This window comes from Prionailurus bengalensis, chromosome A1, assembly GCF_016509475.1.
Source record: "Prionailurus bengalensis isolate Pbe53 chromosome A1, Fcat_Pben_1.1_paternal_pri, whole genome shotgun sequence".
In the NCBI taxonomy this organism is placed as follows: Eukaryota; Metazoa; Chordata; class Mammalia; order Carnivora; family Felidae; genus Prionailurus; species Prionailurus bengalensis.
In genome coordinates this window covers 94,997,960-95,015,297 of record NC_057343.1, presented here as the reverse complement: position 1 = coordinate 95,015,297, position 17,338 = coordinate 94,997,960, and the positions used below count along the sequence as shown (strand labels likewise).

The following is a 17,338-nucleotide window of genomic DNA, read 5'->3' as shown; positions in this document are numbered from 1 at the left end:
TCCTGCCTTCAGAATTGAACTGAGTTTTATAATAAATCTCTTACGTTATTTAAAAAATATCACCAACACCATGACTTTATTTAAGTAAAGAGATTTAGTACAAAGGATTAGCCCACGTGATTATGAAGGCTGGCAAGTCCCAAGATCTACAGAGTGAGTCAGCAATCTGGAGACTTAAGAGAGCCGAAGGTGAAGTTCCAGTCCGAATCTGAATGCCCGAGAACCAGGAGGGCCAATGCTGTAATTCTGGTCTGAAGGCTTGCAGACTTGAGACCCAGGATAAGCTGGTGTTTCAGTTTGTCTGAAGGCAGGAGAAAGCTGAGATTCCAATTTGAAAGCAGTCAGGTAGAAGGAAATCTCTCTTATTTGGATGAGAATGAGCCCTTTTATTCTACTCAGACCTTCAACTGATTGGGTAAGGCCCACCCACATTTGGAAGGCCAAATCTGCTTTACTCCGCCTACTGATTCAAATGTTAAACTCATTATACAGGGAGTCTCCAACTTACAATGGTGCAAACTTAACAACCGTTTGACTTCATGATGGTGCAAAAGCAATATGCATGCAGTAGAAACTGTACTTCACATTTTGAATATTTACCTTTCCCCAGGCTAGGGATATGTGGCACAAAACTCTCTCCCGATGCTGGGCGGCTCCAGTCAGCCACGCAATCACAAAGGTAAACAAGCAAAAAAAACACCCATATGACGGTTGTTTTTCACACTCAATGCAGTATCAATAAGCTACACAAGACATCCAACCGTTTATTATAAAATTAGCCTTGTGTCAGCTGGTTTTGCCCAACTGTTGACTAATATGTTTTTCCATCTTGCTTTTCTCACTTAACAGTATATTCTAGGGATCAATTTGCAGCAACATTACAGATGGTTCTCATTTTGACAGTTCCGTCAAAAAAAAAAATGACTTTTCTTACATCCCAGAGCTCGTGGGATAAAATTCACACGTGCCACAAATCTAAGGAAATGTGTCGAAGAGAACATCTGAGAAGGACTAGAATTGTAAAAATCACGAAAACAAAAAACAAGAAAAACAAACTTCGGCCTAACTGTTAGAGGAACCCAATTCATGGTCCAGAAGAGAAGAGCAAATAAGAAAGTGTGGACCAATAGTGAGAAATCAGAACATGAGTGATGAAACTTAAGAAAACAATGAGCTTAGGGCGCCTGGGTGGCTCAGTCCGTTAGGCGTCCGACTTCGGCTCAGGTGAGTTCGAGCCCCGCCTCGGGCTCTGGGCTCTGTGCTGACAGCTGGGAGCCTGGAGGCTGCTTTGGATTCTGTGTCTCCCTCTCTCTCTGCCCCTCCCCGGCTTGTGCTCTATCTCTCTCGCTCTCAAAAATGAATAAACATTAAAAAAAAAAAAAAAAAGAAAACAGCTTGACTTTGGGGTGCAACAGTCAAGTGGAGCCCCACAGGGGTTTGTGTTCAAAAGCAACGAGGTTTTTGCCACAACTGTTTTTTGTCATCTGAGCAAGAAGGGAGAAGGGACCGGATGAAAGACTTAAACCTATCTGTATAAAACCAGATGTTGCAATTTCTCAGTACGGATTTTAGAAAAAAATCTGTCATCTCCCACCTCAGTTCTCTACACAGTGTGTGACCTCATACACTTGGCTTCTGAAATAACGGAGTTTTAGAATGATTTCACCAGTTTTTGAATATTTATTCAATTAAATAAATCAACATCAACAGCTGCTTAACAGTGATAAAATATACTTTTATTTACTTTGTTGAGTCAGAGGGTCGTAAAAAAATTATTGCTAAAGTAGATATCAGGCAAACAGAAAGGTGCTTTAGAAGTCCAGTTACCTTGGAGTTTATTTAAACTAAGAGAAAAAGATCATAATGTTTTCATGCAATACATACTTGGTTCTTTAAATAACAAGTGTGACAAATAACAGAAAGAACTATGGAATGCTGCACTTGTGATCCATACAAAACACCAACAGTTGGATTGTACATAGTTGAAAGAAATGTCTCACACACCTTTTGAAATACTGTAGTAGCCAATACATAGAGGCATGCCTTAGGTGGGCACGGGAATGCAGTTTAGAAAAGAAAGTGAAGTATCACACTGGAACTACCCCATTTCTTCAAAATCACTGAGCAGGAAAAGCAACATTGAACTTCCGTACGGGTTTTACACAACTTCTCTACAGTACCTTGACTTCAATCCAAGAGCAAAAGTTAAGACTCTCCTCCTCTATTTTTGGTAAACAACTGCATGGTAAACTTAGATGACTTTTCCCCCTGGATTTTACCTGGGAGTGGCCTTTTTAATTTTTTTTTATTTAAAAGAGGGCAGGTTTGGCACTTTTATACTGATGTCACCAATGTTAATATTTCTTGGGATCTCAGGAAGATTCATATTCTTTACAGCTGATACAGCACGGGCTGGAGCTCCCGCTAAGCCAGCCTGTATACAGAAGCAAATAAAAGAAAAAGAAAATGTACAACTCAGGTGTAGCTCATCAAAAAACACTAAAAATGGAGGACAATGATAAAAGATTTTCATATAACAAGCTTAGAGACCAGATGGTAGTTGGAATTGGTATGGGATGGTTACTTTGAAATTCTAATCTATAAAGAGAAAACAGTTGACACATTAAAAAGTACAGCGAATACATGCAATGATAACAACGGAAAGATTTACATACAAATAAATTAACCTGTGCTTAGATACCACATACAATATGCAGATGACAAAAACTACATCTTCACCTATATCCTGACTTACTGACTTATAATAGAAGCATGAGGCATATTTTACATTAGTTCCTTTTTAAACATCTCTTGCAACAACATGATGGATTTGGGTTTGTTTTTTGTTGTTGTTATTGGTTTTTGTTTTCTTTTTGCTTTTGAAATAGCATTTATTATCAAACTGTGCTATGAAATAAAAACTGAAAGTAATAGATCATGCTTGCTTAGTTTCTTTACTTAGAGCCAACTCCTTAAAACATTTCAAAACGACAAATTTTTTTTTAAAAAATTCTTGTAATTGTGGAGGCTCTTCTAAAATTTTCTAGGAAAGTTCTAAAACATTGAAAAAAAAATCAGGCTTTTCAAGTAAAGCCTCAGTCCAAAGAGAACAGTTCTGCCTGAAAATGAAACTGCAACAAAGAGGATCTTTCCAACCCTTCGATGCATTAGAGACAATATAATGATTAAAAATACTTTGTCATATAAAGTAGATTCAATGACATATGTTCAGTTTACAATATACAAATTTAGAGACAGAATAGCATAAATACAAAAGGCAGTATTTCTATAAATAACTGAATTTTAAAGCTTCTAGTAGCATTAGTGTACGATATTTGGCTTTATTCTTAATAGGGAAATTTATAATCTGTGAAATAATTTTGAAAGAAAGTATGCTTAAAATTTAAAAGAAAAATGCAAATGTATCATCTTTCTCAAATAGCTACAAGAGTCTTCATATTTTTGGGATTTAATTTATATTTAGATTTCATCCATTTTTATTCAGGTGACATAAGAAAGCCAACAAACACGTCTGAATTCAGTGGCACACATCATCTTGCACAAAAGCAGACAATTAGGTAACAGAAACAAATCTTCCACTTTGCTTCAATTACACATAGGAGACAATGTCTGTGTAATTAGAAACACTAGTTTTAAGTCCCTTTTTGAACTTTTAGGTCTTTTTCTCATATGTAATCCTACCTCTTTTGTTAATTAAAATAAGAGTAATAATAAAGCTGTTACCTGAGAAAAATCTTGACTGATACAAAATAGGCCAGTGTAAACTATTTGCTGAATAAAGGATACAAACATTGTTAAGCAATGAAATAAAAGCCATGGATTATCAAGTCAGAATTGGAAATAATAGAAAAATCAGTAAAATAATATTAATAATAGCTATGGTCCACACAGGCAATGATAAGGGTGATAGGGTGATATAAATGAAACACTCCATATCCAATTAAAAATGAATAGGGCTGGAGTATTCAATTTTTGTAAGTGAATAGAGGTTAGTTGTTTTTCATTGACCTCTACATTTATACCTACCTGAAGCAATGCAGTTAATTTGTGTACCCCCAAAAGATGTTGGAGATATGAATAAATATTGCATATTTATTCAAAAGGGTCTTTAACCTGATTATCTCAAGTTCAACGTCTAGCTACCAAAATTTAGAATGGTTTAGGACCAAAGAAGGATCCATCTTATAGGCTCTCTTCCTTTCGCCCAAAATCTGTTGTCTGCCAAGGAACAAAAATTATTTTACAGAATTACAGCCATCTGGAGCTCGTATCTTTCTAATTAAAAACCACTTGCCACCATTTTTACTTAGATGTGTCTACACAGGGTACAAATGATGAGTAGATTATGAAAAAGTATTGATAAGATATTTGAATACAAATATTTTAAAAGGCAGGAATTATTAGAGGACTTTATTACTGACACAGAGAGAGAAAGTAGATGTGTGTGTGTGTGTGTTTTACTGGATGCTATGGTTTTAACTTTTATAAAGAGTGAAAATAATTTTTGTCAGTATTAAATGTCATTGTCAGAAAGCCTTCTTTTCCATACCACCCTGTACCATGAACAGCTCTAGACTGAACCTGAGCAAAGAAAATGAGAATAAAAATGCGTCCTGTTAAATTTCTTTAGATTAAGTCGTTTCTTTGTGACCAAAGATGGTGTCGACTGTTAGCTGCTAATGAGAATACATAAAGTCAATATAGCAATTGATTTAAATAGCATATATGTGCCAAGTTCTTATTATGTAAAACCAAAAGAAGTTTCTAAGTACAACAAACTACAATTCCTCTAAACATAAGCAGCAAGCCGTAGACATGCAAAGGATGGTAACTATTCAGAACACGCAAATGAATTAAGAGAATCAAATTATTTCTCAAGCATGTTCAACACTTTTGTGTAGTACGTCATGAATTTAAATGGTAGGAAATAATAAAAAAAATCTGTAATGTGTACTTCAATTAAGTTTTAATTAAACTAACATTTTAAGAAATCAGATTCTGCAGAATATGAAATATAAGAAAAATGTAAGTAGGACTGCTGATCAGTAAACAGATGCTTAAATGAGCTTTCAATATCTCTATATAAAAATGAAGGGCTTTAAAAAAAAAAAGACTATTCAGGTGGTCAATACCAGAAGTGCTGTAAAACAAATTTCTTTTTCAGACTTCCACGACAGTGAAGTCTGAAACATTTTTATTAAACAAAAAAATATAAATGAGGTAATTTGCCATCAGGAGATTAGTTTGCCAACAGAGAGGTATAAAGTAAATTTTATCTTAGTTAAGATTATTTTTCCTTCAGTAACATACATTCAAAGCAACAAGATAATGTGTACTAGTTTGTTTGGTTTTTTTTGGACACTAAAATTTACAGAAATTAGGCTTACCTGACTTGTTAGTAGTGTGTACAATGTAAAATGTAAAATTAAGATACTCTGACAGCACAACATAGCTCTCTTAAAGATCTGAGATTACGCAGCTGACACAAAGCAGAAATAAAAAGAATGAAACCCTACTGGAGAAATAACTTGTTTCTGTCTATGTTATTGTACTCGAGCACCACCATGGCAGGCCGACTGCAGCGACTCCACTAACAAAAATAAATATGTGACTCCAAAGCAGTTAAGAGTATGAATTGGATGAGAGAATGAAGTACAGTATATAAAAGGATGGTCATGTTTTCTCTCCCATGGGATTAAATAAATTAACAGAATTAAGAGAAAGAAAACAAAATGAAGTCTGCAAGTATACCAAAATGAGGCCAAACAGATAGAAGACTTATACAGACATACTCTCGAAAATTTCAAGCACTTGAATCACAAAGATAGTAATGGATGGATATGATTTGTTTTTGATTTTGTTTTTAAATTGCCAGACCCAAAAATAAACAAAATATGTGCAAGCAAAAGTGAAAAAGCAGCATTGCTAAAATATATTTCAAAGGCTCCCTTCTCCTCATGCAATAAAGCAATTGACTTTCTCGAAGGGAAAAGGAAAGAATCTAGATATTTATTTCATCGAAGACATAAAATACTATCCTACCATCTTGAAATATTTTTCCCAGCTTGAAATGCCAAGTAAGATGGTAGGGGGATTAATTTGTACCTACTGAAACCTTTACCCACCCTTCCTGCTGGCAGCTGCTATATGCACATTCATAATTTTGACCTAACAGCAAAGTGAAAGAACATCAACATTAATAAACACAGTATTAAATGGTTTCAGACTCAAAATCATTAACAAAATAATGGCAGTTCTTGAATGCACGTTTTGAGCAAAATAGGAAATGTCAGTATTTTACTTTCTGAACGTAAGGTAGAATAACTTAATCTGGGATCTTGTAACAGGCTTGTTCTTTGCTTTAAAGGCAGTGCTTTAATATTACAATTAGAAACAAACAGGTTAGAAATGCTGCTAATGACAGTCCTTTAGGGAGCAAGAACTGGAACATTTTATCAAAAAGTTTTATCATAATTAGAATATTTAAAAATTTATAAACCTTCCCAATCATATAATCCGTTTTATATAATCTTCAGGTATATTTTCATTTCAAGCACAGGATTTGCCTGTGTGAAATAAATATAGCAGATTCGTGCCCAATTCGCAGATTTAACAGAACTAGTTCTGACTGTGCCAATGACCTCAGGGGGTCCTCACTGTAATTTTGTAGAAGAATAGAATAACTGCATGTCAAGGTAAGAAGCAGGAACCAACTCACAACCTGACCTTCCAACATCACTGTGTCTCAGGGCCACTTTTCTTACTCTCTGCTCTTTGAAAATAGAAACTTGATTTCAAAAGAGAAGAAATCTAATTACTAGTTCTCGTGATGGAAGTTAACAGACCCAAGCAGTTCTTGGCTAGAAAATAACAATCTGACATACATTAAAGACTAGAACGTAGAAATTGGCAGTGACGTGGATCAGTGGAGTAAATGAGACCATTATGGATTTTCTATTCCAGGGATAAAGTAATACAGATCTAAGGACCAAACGTCGTACTCCTAGCTTCATGACACAACCCGCAATCTTGGGATAAGATAAGCCACCTGTATGCTGCAGCTTCTCAAACCCATCCAGAAAGTAATAAATTCACGGCTGAAAAACAATGCCAAATTCTCAGTAGCATTTTGTGAATTCAAATTTTTTTTTCCCTCTATGGGACTCAATATAGTATTTTCACTTTGAAATTTTTTTTTTTTTTTAACATTTATTTATTTTTGAGACAGAGAGAGTCAGAGCATGAACAGGGGAGGGTCAGAGAGAGAGGGAGACACAGAATCTGAAACAGGCTCCAGGCTCTGAGCTGTCAGCACAGAGCCCGATGCGGGGCTTGAACTCACGGAGTGCGAGATCATGACCTGAGCTGAAGTTGGACACTTAACCGACTGAGCCACCCAGGCGCCCCTTCACTTTGAAATTTTTTAATGGAGGCCTATAAGCATTTTGATTTTTGTACAGAAAAAGCTGTTCATCATCATTTAGATTGAAATTTCTAAAAAATTCTTTACACAGTTAATTTAGGGTGTGAAAAAATGCACAGGAAATGTCAGAGAATATAGAGTTTTATGAAGCTAGGAGTCTACTGAGTCTTATTCTAATATGTTTGGGATGTCAGAAGGTTGCTATGCTGGAAAGCCATTTTATTTTGGTCAAAATATTTAATTCCAATTTTTAGAACATTTAGTGCAATTTTAGGAGACTTGTTATCTGATACTTTTTGTTGGCCACTTTTAATATGTACTTGTTGGTCAAAAACATAAAAGCAATTCTGTTAAGACTTTGGAACTGAAAACCATTATGGGGAGAGAGAAAGTACTATTTAAGTCACTATTCTAAGCCTTCACTGCTTCTCACTTTGTATGCAAAACTTTAAAGGTTCATGAAGCCTTTAGTTTTCAAAGCACAGCTTCCAAAATTCAGCAGGCAATTTTATGTTAGAATTCTAATTTGAAAGATGGAGAAAAAACTAGCTGTGAGAGTTAAATTAAGATTGATTCTACCATATGATTCTCGAAATAAACTCTAAATTTTTATATAAAAGTAAACTGTCATTTCTACAAATGTAATTTGTCAGTTAAATGACGATGTTAAAAAAAAAAGAACAAAAAATTTACTTTCCTTTCACAATGCAGGCAGACAAAACACAACAAACATGACATCGATGAGATACTAGTAAAATACAGTAAGTCCAATAAAAGATGAAGAAACTACAAGGAGAAACTAGAATGGAAAATTGGCTACAGGGACTACATGGGTTCATTAACACAAAGAATTTTTGAGTCTGGCCTAAATATTTAATTGCCTTTGACATCATTTTGCTTTCCCTTTGTTAAAGTACATTTTTCTCAAAGTCAGCAATACCTTGTCTACCTGTCCTGTCTGGGAGATTGAAAGATAAAGGTCTGTAAGAGAGAAGAATGGAAAGAGCTAGAAAGATCAGGATGTTCGGAAAAAAAAGAAGACTGACTTTAAAAAAGTAGTGACTATATTCAGACCCATTTATCCCATTTATTCATCTTAAAAATAACATGAAATACGTAAAAGCTAACAAGTCTCCCCGACTCCACCCCTCTACCCCCACCCCCAGGGAGTCCTGTATTCCTCAGGCAGATTCCTGAGTGCCTCTGACACCTTCTCCCAAACCCATCAACCTCCCAGCTTAAACCTTTTCCCAGACCCCATTGTTAGTAAACCATTTTTCTGTCAAATCAGGATAGATGAAAATACATTCAGAGCATATGGTTGTTTCTACTGTCCTTAAAGATCTGGCTGATCTTCGCTTACACTGGGAACTGAGGTGGTTCACTTCCAACTGTCACTGGAAATATACTACCTTTAAGCCAAAATAATAAACTCTTCAATTTCTGACAAGGTAAAGGCACCTAGATATACCCATGTTGCATCTCAAGAGGTTTAACCTTAAATATACCTAGGCTGATTTCTAAAAGATAAATGATATTCTAAATATCACTTAAATTAATCTTAAAAATGATACCCCCCAGGTCTTTTCATCAACCATGATATTCTGGAATTTGATTCTTTCTTGGCAAGTGTTTGCTTGCATTTTAACTAAAAGTTAGTAAGAATCAGATAAAAAAAAAAGCTTATAGTGTGTCCTCAAATAATTCTGGATGATTCTATAATCATTCATATATTTGGTATAAATGCCCAGTTAAGAGAAACAGGGAAATGGAACCCATATGAAAACTTCCTACATTTCAATGTGTCTGGAATAAAGGTGGTAGTCTTCAAAACATACGTATGAAAACTACGGAAAAATTACACCAAGTCAACATTATTTTTCTGAAAATATGATCAGGACTAAATGGCCTCACTTGAATTCAAAATCCTACTTTAAAACATTAGCAGACATCACATCTAGAGATATACTTGATAAAAAACAATGTTGTGGTTTACTCCCAGATTTTCTTTTTCTCCTAATTTGTACCAGATAACAGCAGACTGTGCGAGTTAAAAGATGATCAGTGGATGAAAAATATCAGTACTTTTTTCACCAGTACTTAAAACCATTTTAAATAGAAATGGTTCTGTGAAAAGACTTTTTTGTAAGTTACAGTATTCTTATAATGATTTCCATTGAAAATGTAAATTTTGTATTTTACTGCTTTTCACAGATAAAAAAAACTGCCTCATTAACAGTTGTACTGGACAATCAGAAAACAAATATCCATTATGCAATTATAACAGGTCCTTCATGACTTCTGTCAGTATTATAAACAGCAAACCAAGGCCAAAAAAAAAAAAAAAAAAAAAAAAAAGGAGGACACCATCCATGAAAAGAAGTTAAAGAAATACCTGGAATGTGAATATTCCAGACAAAAGGTCAATATATTTTTACAGATAATCACACAGAAATCATCAATTACCACATTTCCATTCATTTCTGACAGATTATTAATGGATTGTGTCACTGTCTCTTGGCATTTAAAATCTATATCCATACATTTTTGTAAAGTAAGTTTTAACAGATTACATAAATTTCAAGTTATCACTTAAGACTTTACAGCTCAGAGGTTATAGTAAATCTCTTACTATACTAAACAATAAGACAAACCAACTATAGTCAATAATATTCTGGCTCTTTACCTTGTCCTAAAACAAAGCTTTCTGTATTAATCTAGTTTGTTTTCCCTTTTCAAAAACCAGTATTTTAAAAATGGCCGTAGAACACACAGCCTATACATAGTCATTGAAAAGAATCATAATTTTAAGCTCTTCACCATTACAAGTATCTCTTTTGGGCAATCATAGGGATGGTAAATTGAGATAAAGAGAAATCCAGAGCTATTGGAAAACACTGGAAAATGTTCAACAAAGCTTCAACGATTTCTAATTCTCAGATGCTGGATTTATCCATCATCCTATGTTTCATTCTATTCCAATGAGCATAGCATTATTATGTTAAACTGATCCTTTAAAGTACCAACAAGATAAAAACTCTTTAGAACTCACCTGATGTAAATTAATGCTAGCATATTTTTAATACCTTGCTGCTTTTATAGTAATATTTACTTTAAATCAACCAAACACCTGAACTTGAACTAATAATTATAAATATACAATTTGTTTTTCTAACCTGAGTTATGACTATAAATATCAAAGGTAGCAAATACAGTGTTGAATGAGATATCAAGACTATTCATCTTTCTAAACTTCCACTATTATAACAAGAAACAACCAAAATCATGTGAACTTGAGTGGCTCAGCTACAGTACTTCAGGAAAGAATCACTAAACTTCTCAAGCAGGACTGTATACAATGCTAAAGTGCTGGTTGATTCTCATGCACCTAATCTAACAGAACAAAGTTAGGCATGTATGACTAACCAAATCTTTCTCATCTAGAATGCAGTAAAAGCCATGAATGCATGTATCAGTGTACAAAATATGTGCCTTAGCCAACTTGTAAGTGACCTCTGAGAAGGATCCAGAATTAAACAATTAAGGCAATGAATTTTTTTCAGTGTTCACTCAGGCTTGCTAAGCCCCAACTGAAACCATAACAAATGAAATGCTCTATTCCTCATGAGAATCCCATTTCCTCTCCTCTCCTGTCCCAGAAATAGTTCTGTGACACTAAATTTATAAGTCTTTAAAAATATCAGTTCTTGGATTTCCTTGATAATTACTGAACTAGGTTTTGTAGGGCAAATTCTGATTTCATTATTTGAATATCTAATCTCTTTAATTTTCAAGCAACAAGAATCTGAACTGTTTATTACCCAAGGCAGTTACAACTGTGACTAAAAGAGAATAGACAACACTATCAGGTGGATAATAGTCACAGAACATTGAACATACTAAGATATGTATATTCCATTTTTTATAACCTGAAGAAGCCTCTCAGCTGTCCTTAAAGGGTGATACTGAAGGACAAACGGTGAAAGCTACACATCATGCATAATTCGTGATCATGCTTTCTACCTTCATTACCTAGAGCACTTTCCATTCTTACCTCAGACTTCTCCAGTTTATTCTGGGCGTCAATTTGTGTAACGATCTCATTCATGTTGGTCTCCAACACCATCCCCCCCATCACCATTTCTGCAAGAATATTGTGAACCTAAAGTAAAAAATAATACATGGCCGTAAGGAAAACTCACTACAAAAATGTTTCATGATTCCAGTACTTTTTGTTTCAAAACTGCTGTGGCTATTTTATAAGTATGAAATGTGAACAACAACAACAACAACAAATAATAACTTGGGGGTGCCTGGGTGGCTCAGTCGGTTAAGCATCCAACTCTTGATTTGATTTAAAAAAAAAAGAAACAAGGGGCGCCTGGGTGGTTCAGTCGGTTAAGCATCCGACTTCGGCTCAGGTCATGATCTCACCGTCCGCGAGTTTGAGCCCCGCGTTGGGCTCTGTGCTGACAGCTCAGAGCCTGGAGCCCGTTTCAGATTCTGTGTCTCCCTCTCTCTCTGCCCCTCCCCTGTTCATGCTCTGTGTCTCTCTGTCTCAAAAATAAATAAACATTAAAAAAAAATTTTTTTAATAAAAAATTAAAAAAAGAAATAAATAAAATTGAATAATATATATTTAACCAAAAGAAGTTTTTTTTTTAAATAAAATTACTTTATAATACCTTTTAGGTCCTATGCTACATACTCTGCCTGAATTATTCTTACGATAACCCTATGAGGTGTCTATACTGTTTTTATCTCTATTTTACAGATAAGGTAGTAGTTACACATGTATGAAAGGGCATACAAGTAATAAGTGGTAGAGTCAGTATTTATACCAGTCTAATTTCGGAGTCTCCATTCTTCTTTTTTTTTTTTTTTTTTTTTAAGTTTATTTTAGAGAGAGAGAGAGAGAGAGAGAGAGAGAGCAGGGGAGGGGCAGAGAGAGCGGGAGATACAGAATCTGGAGCAGGGTCCAGCCTCCGAGCTGTCAGCACGCAGTTCAACACAGGGCTTGAACCCACAGACCATGAGCTGAAGTCGGATGCTTAACCAACTCAGTCACCCAGACGCCCCTATATTATTTCTCATTCTTTTATAAGACTGTATACAAATCTATTCATGATTTTTAAATCCTATCATTATTTACTAATTTTCCATTTTGGAAAGATGGACACCTGATGTACAATTCTTGAAGAAAGAATTAGAGAAATCACTTTTCCTACAAACAAAACAAAACCAGAAGTCACAACTGTTTTAACTACTAGGGCTAACTATCATTACTTCTGACTGCTACCTCTTCTGCAACTAGATACCATTTATTAAAACTATGTTTTGGTGTTGCACTTAACAGTATCTAATTTAATTCTCATATTAACCTTTGTTACAGTTGAGAGAATAAACCAGCTTCCTCAAGACACGTAAACTAATACGTAGCAAACAAACAATTCAAACCTAAGTCCCAATCCTTGCTTTCTTCTGTTAACAAGAATACATGAAACTGATACACCAAATTAATTTTTAGCCATATTCTATGAAGATTCAATTAAGGCCAAGAAGGTGATTAGGTGATAAAATATAATGTCCTCACAATAGCTAACAGGTACTATCCAGAGGAAAAGTATTCAGAAAGAAAGGCCATGGCCAACAAAAGATTCATTAAAACTTCTGTTTTAACAGAATTTCCCCTCTTCTTTTTATTATTTTTTCTTTAAGTTTATTTATTTTGAGAGACAGAACACAAGCAGGGGAAGGGCAGGGAGAGAGAGGGCAGAGAGAGAATCCCAAGTGGCTCCATGCTGTCAGTGCAGAGCCCGACATGGGGCTCGAACTCACCAACCGTAAGATTGTGACCTGAGCCAAAATCAAGAGTCATATGTTTAACCAAGTGAGCCACCCGGGTGCCCCTCCCTCTTCTTTTTAAAACAAATTCTCATGAGAAAGCACAAACTGTAGTGCTGATTAAAGTGTAGCAACTCCACCAACCTGACTTTGCTCAGGCTTTCTGGGGGGGCTCACCCCTACATACACTTACTCCTGCCTTTCCAGAAACAGCTCAGAAGCACAAGCAGATTAGTAGAAATTGTCGATTTCGGTATTATAGAAATGTCTACCAAGTTTAAAGGTATCAAAATATGAGGAGCCCGCAAATGTGGGTCATACCCAAGAAATTCTAAGAATGTATGATAATTTAATAAGGTCTAGGATGTAAATCTGTCCTCAAAGTAAAAATAACTCCTATGAAAGCAAATTCAGAAATCCAGAGAAAATAAAATAAATAAACAAGAGCCTGTGAGCTAAATCCTTAAACACAATGTCACTTATTAGAAATATAGTAAGTGCCTAAAGAATGTACTCTAGGTAAGGAGGTACTATGTGTATAAGTCCCAGGAGATTAACCATATGGGAATGAGAAGTATTAATTGGGAGGCCAGTTCAGTATTTTCAAGGTTATGGTTTTCAAGTAAGGTATGGAGGGATCACTTAGAAACTGTCCAGTGACTGAAAACTTCCACGTTTCAAGAATTGATTGGGAGGAATTTCTGGCAGACTTAGTAAGAGAAAGAAGATGATAAAAGCTTTAGCTTAGCTTTAACACATACGGATGACAGATTCCAGTATTTTGTCTTTAAATTTTACTTGAAACAGACTTAATGGAAATAAAAGGGTGACAATATGCTTGAAACATAGCTCATCTACTGAAATCCTTTGATGTTCACCTATAATAAGAGTTTGATAGGTTTTTAGCCCCTTTTCCTGAATATTTATAGGTATTTAAGTGTTTTTAAAAGTAGCAAATACCACATTAATGATGTATTTTTGCTTCTTTGTTTGGATTTAACTACATATACCCTATCTATCCAACCGCATAGCTTCTTATGGACATAAACCAGAATTTCTAATTTCATTTTAATTTTTTTAAATCACAATATAAGGAAATTGTTAAAAGTTCAAGCTATACCGAAACTTAAGTATGAACAGTAACAGTCTCCACTACCCTCAACCTCTGTAGGTCCCTCTATCCAAAGATAGTCACAGTTAATTGCATCTTATACAGGTTTCTCCCACTTCCCGCAAAGTTTCCTTTGAGTCCCTTCACTTTTACAAAAGACCTATGCTCATATCTGTTTTTGTTAACTGCAAGAAATCCAAAGAGAATTTTCAACTTCTATGAAATGGTACTGCTTCAGTGCTTTAAGCCACTTCGGCTTATGAAGTGGTTTATAGGAACACTCTACTTTTTGGATAGCAAGGGAAAACCTGTACACCCTTCTTGAAAACTTTTTATGCATATACTTGTTATGTGTGTGTAAATCTAAGTCTAATTTATACAATCATATAATATACATTATAGTCACAGTTCTGCAAGAGAATAAGGAATGGACTTAAGGATGTGAGTTAAGGATGTGAGTTAAGAAAATAATAAAAGATAATAATAAAAGATACAGATATATGTGCAAGAATGATCAAGCAACTTTGTTGGTAACAGTAAAAAGACAAAAAACCAAAACTGTAAAATGGTAAATCTATACCATTTTTTTAAAAATTGTATTCAAATTCCAGTTAGTGTAATATTAATTCCAGGTGTATAATATAGTGATTCAACACTTCCAGACGTCACCAGGTGCTCATCACAACACATACACTGCTTAATTCCAGTCCCCTATTTAACCCATCCCCCCACCCCCGCCCCTCTGGTAACCATCAGTTTGTTCTCTAGAGTTAAGAGTCTGTTTCTTGGAAATCTACCCTGTTAATGAGAGACATCTACAGATTCCTTAGTAATACAGATTATTAAATGAAAAGATGGATGGGATAGAATAATACCTATAATATGATCCCACTGAGGTATACAAGAAAATTACATGTACACACCTACTTGGATATACCCAGAAAATGCCTGGAAAGACATGCAAATACTTTTTATCCATTTACCTACTGAAGGAGATCTTGGTTGCTTCCAAGTTTTGGCAATTATGAAATAAGCTGCTATACGCATATGTGTTCTGGTTTTTTTGTGGACTTAAGTTTGCAACCCCTTTGGGTAAACACCAAGGGGCATGATCGCTGGATTGTATGGTATGAACATGTTTAGTTTTCTCAGAAACCACCATGCTGTCTTCCAAAGTGGCTTTCCCATTTTGCATTCCCACCAGCAATAAATGAGAGAGTTCTTTATCACCACTAGGTGCTGTCAGTGTTCAGGATTTGGGCCATTCTAATAACAGGTATATAGTGGTATTTCACTGTGGTTTTAATTTTCTGCAAATATTTTTAAAGGATAGTAGTTACCTACAGAATGGAAATGGAGGACTGAGGAAGAATAGAGACTTGTCTTTCGCTTTATAGTTTTTATTTGTTCTGAAAACTTTTAGCATGTGCATATACTAAAACAAAAACGAACAAACAAAAGCTTGCTAAAAATAAAAGAGTGTCACATAGTAATTCAGAGAAATAATATTAAAGGTTATAGCCATGCACATATTTGGTCAATTTAAGAGGCAGCCCAAAGGTGTTGGATATTTGTAAGTGATAAGAGAAGCGTGTCACTTTTTCCATGCGTTTAAATAGTAAAAATTCTATCTCATTGTAAGTGTCAGTGCAGAACTTGGAGACTTTTGCTTAAAACTACTTTAACTTATTTAAGATTAAATGTACTCTAGGGGCGCCTGGGTGGCTCAGTGGGTTAAGTGTCTGACGTTGGCTCAGGTCACGACCTCACGGTTCATGCGTTAGAGCCCCGTATCGGGCTCTCTGCTGTCAGTGCAGAGGCCGCTTCAGATCCTCTGTCCCCTCTTCCTCTATCCCTCCCCCAATCATACTCTCTCAAAAATAAACAAAACTAAAAAATACATAAACAGTGTCTATATTATTCTATTATTATTTATAAAATATAATGTACATTGTGGGTATCTAATGAATGTTACACACAAATTTTCTTCAAAATTATTTATCTCAATTATCTTAAAATTCAAAAGTTGAAGAACAAGCCATGTGTTTTTCTTTAGCAATTTTTACCACTCCATCAGTAAACCGTGTTTATTAAATATTTTCTTAAGTGTTGATTTAAATCCCAGTTAATATACAGTGTAATATTAATTTCAGGTGTACAAGTTAGTGATTCAGCACTTCCACACATCACCCGGTGCTTCTCACACATTTATTAAATATTTATGTAAAGAGTTCACTGACAGCAGCATCCTGGTTTGAGGAAAGTGCACATAATCACTGGAGACTAAAATGAAGATTAAATCAAACACATTTCACTTGTAACAGTTCCCAGCCCTTCACCGGATGGAATGAAGCATATAACAAAAGATGACAAAAGGCAAGGAGGTCCAGTTATACAGATTCCTTTCTACAGACTGTCACTTGTTTGCAGAGTATCAAAGTTACTTGCTCTAACTTCTGTTAGAAATGAAGTCCTCTGCACCAAGTATTTTTCACTTTGCATTAACATTTGATGATAGGGGTGGTCAAGTAAAATACGGCAGGTCATTTTGTTTAATTCTTCACCTAAGAATAAAGTGGATATGTACGTATTGACGGGAGACTCTAAAGACACATGAAGTTAATAAAGCAAGGCACAGAAACACTGTGTAAAATAAAAACCAACCTGATCACTCACTAGACCAAGAGAACTATGCCTATCTTTGAAAATAGATAGGAAAAAAGTCTGGAAGCCTACCTAGCCAAACTAGGAAGAGAAATGACTGTAGGGAAACAGCGTGGGATGAGGTTGAGTGGATACGAGGAAGGGGACAAGAAAAGAAGAACTTTAATGTTTAAGCATATAGTCTTTAGTATTGTTCTTTGTTTCTAAAGAAAGGTAAGTATTATTCATGTAATTTTAAAATAATAAAATCGTTTGCTATACATAACACTGTAATG

At 35.0% G+C, this 17,338-nt stretch overlaps 1 protein-coding gene across 5 annotated transcripts in view; it reads right to left on the bottom strand.

The window, feature by feature from the left end:
- Positions 1–1,714: 1,714 nt before the first annotated feature.
- Positions 1,715–17,338, bottom strand: part of AP3S1 (adaptor related protein complex 3 subunit sigma 1) — a 73,637-nt gene continuing 58,013 nt past the window's right edge. For 2 of the 5 annotated variants that reach the window (XM_043563481.1, XM_043562293.1), the window contains 3 exons: positions 11,499–11,606; positions 8,385–8,425; positions 2,309–2,434 (listed from right to left, as the gene is read on the bottom strand). In XM_043563481.1, coding sequence (XP_043419416.1) covers positions 8,390–8,425; positions 11,499–11,606 — 144 coding nt within the window. In that variant the 3' untranslated portion in view covers positions 2,309–2,434; positions 8,385–8,389. Of the gene's footprint in view, positions 2,435–3,744; positions 3,793–8,384; positions 8,426–11,498; positions 11,607–17,338 lie in introns of all 5 variants that reach the window. The other 3 variants (XM_043560697.1, XM_043561464.1, XR_006294576.1) reach the window with 2 other exon arrangements.